This window comes from Coregonus clupeaformis, chromosome 1 (genome assembly GCF_020615455.1).
Source record: "Coregonus clupeaformis isolate EN_2021a chromosome 1, ASM2061545v1, whole genome shotgun sequence".
In the NCBI taxonomy this organism is placed as follows: domain Eukaryota; kingdom Metazoa; phylum Chordata; class Actinopteri; order Salmoniformes; family Salmonidae; genus Coregonus; species Coregonus clupeaformis.
Window position 1 is genome coordinate 98,813,180 of NC_059192.1, and position 1,816 is coordinate 98,814,995.

The 1,816-nt window shown below is 46.0% G+C and overlaps 1 protein-coding gene across 1 annotated transcript; it reads left to right on the top strand.

Moving 5' to 3' along the window:
• Nucleotides 1–308: 308 nt before the first annotated feature.
• Nucleotides 309–1,464, top strand: LOC123491585 (zinc finger protein 239-like). The gene is made up of 4 exons (XM_045222722.1): nucleotides 309–320; nucleotides 370–803; nucleotides 899–998; nucleotides 1,363–1,464. Exons 1-4 carry the CDS (start codon nucleotides 309–311, stop codon nucleotides 1,462–1,464), a joined length of 648 nt encoding a protein of 215 aa, XP_045078657.1.
• Nucleotides 1,465–1,816: the final 352 nt, after the last annotated feature.

Genomic DNA, 1,816 nt, shown 5'->3' on the forward strand with positions numbered 1-1,816 from the left:
GCTACCACAACAAAACACTCATATAGGCTACCACAACAAAACAAATGTTCCCCTCTCCAGAACTTAGTAGTCAAGGCTGCCTTCCGCCCTTCACCGTTTTTTAGGATGTTGTTGACAACCAGCCTCAGCCCGTCCCCATCCCACAGCCCCCTGCATCAGGAGAACCTGATCAAGAGAACCAAACAGAACCAACCAAGACCTTTTCTCACTGTTGTCCGGACTGTGAGAAAGAGTTACCCGCCCATGTGACCTGGGTGAGTTTGATAGGTTTTATTGGGCAGTTTTAAAAAGTACATATAACACAGTACATGAAACCTTACGTGATAACACCAAACAAGTCAATGACTTATTTCCATTGTGTTCCATAAGGTTAGACACCAGAGAGTACACACAGGGGAGAAGCCCTACTCCTGCTCTGACTGTGGCAAGAGGTTCGCCCACTCAGGAGGCCTCCGAGAACATGAGAGGATACACTCCGGAGAGAAGCCTCACTCCTGCTCTGTGTGTGGGAAGAGCTTCACCCAGAAGGGAAGTCTTAGGGTTCACCTACGGACACACACGGGGGAGAGACCTTATTCTTGCTCCATCTGCGGCAAGAGTTACACCCAAAATGAATTTTTGAAAGTGCACCAGCGAACGCACACGGGAGAGAGGCCCTACTCCTGCTCTGTGTGTGGCAAGGGCTTTGCTCAGATAGGAAACTTGAAGAAACACCAGCGGATTCACACCGGGGAGAAGCCTTACCAGTGCCAGGAGTGTGGTGCCAGTTTCACCCAGAAGGACAGCCTGAAGATGCACCAGAGGTCATTTATTTGTTCGGATTTGATCTCTTTGTTGTTTTACTGTTAAGTCTGTTGAGATTTTAAATGCATTTTAGATAAAGTTTGATTTGATTTAGGTCTCACACGGGAGAGAAGCCCTGCGTCTGCCCTGAGTGCGGGAAGGGTTTCCGCGACAACGGGCACCTGAAAGTCCACCTGAGAGTGCATACAGGTGAGGTTGATTTAACGACGTCTCCAAAACTCTGAGTGGTCCACAATGTGGTTATTTAATTAAACTTTAAACTTTATGCAGCAATTGGTCGCATACATTACAGATTTGTCGATACGGGATACACATGGTATACACCGTCCAACGAAATGCTTACTTGCAGGTTCCTTCTCAACAATAAGAAATAATAAAAAATAATAATACGAACATAAAGTAAATGGCTCATTATTGTGGAGTGACACTGTCTGTCTGTCTTTCCCACCCATCTGTCCATCCATCAGGTGAGAAGCCGTGACTCCTGCCCTGACTGTGGGAGACGGTTCCAGCCAGGCGGACGTCCTGAAGAGACACCAGATGGTGCATACAGGGGAGAAGCCGTACTTCTGTGGCCTGTGTGGGAGGAGGTTCGCCCAGCCTGCCACTCTGAAAGTACCACCTCCGGACCCACGCAAGAGAGAACCAGACAGGAGGTGAGTTCAACAACACTTCCCTTTACAGCCAACATGTTGCCAGAGTAACAATTTCAGTTGAACGATTTGAATGAACATTCCAGAATGTTACGGTGAAGCTGCAAATAGCTCATTTTTCTATGGATTATTTACTGATGCTTTTTAGCTGTAATATTCAAACTGCAAATACTAATCTTACTAAATGTAATAGAAAGCCTACATAGCAACTATTATTTGTAGTGGCAGTTTAGACACACAAACAGATACTTATGTTTGCCGCACACAACCTTCTCAGACTGTCAGCTACTTCGCTGCTAACACAAAACAAATACAGTGTTGTTGCTAACTTTCTAATGTTCACAAACCCTTTCCCTAGG

Coding starts and splice junctions, on each gene's coding strand:
- LOC123491585 (XM_045222722.1), top strand. Junction 804..898: donor AGCCTGAAGATGCACCAGAG/GTCATTTATTTG, acceptor GATTTGATTTAG/GTCTCACACGGGAGAGAAGC. Junction 999..1,362: donor TGAGAGTGCATACAGGTGAG/GTTGATTTAACG, acceptor CATACAGGGGAG/AAGCCGTACTTCTGTGGCCT.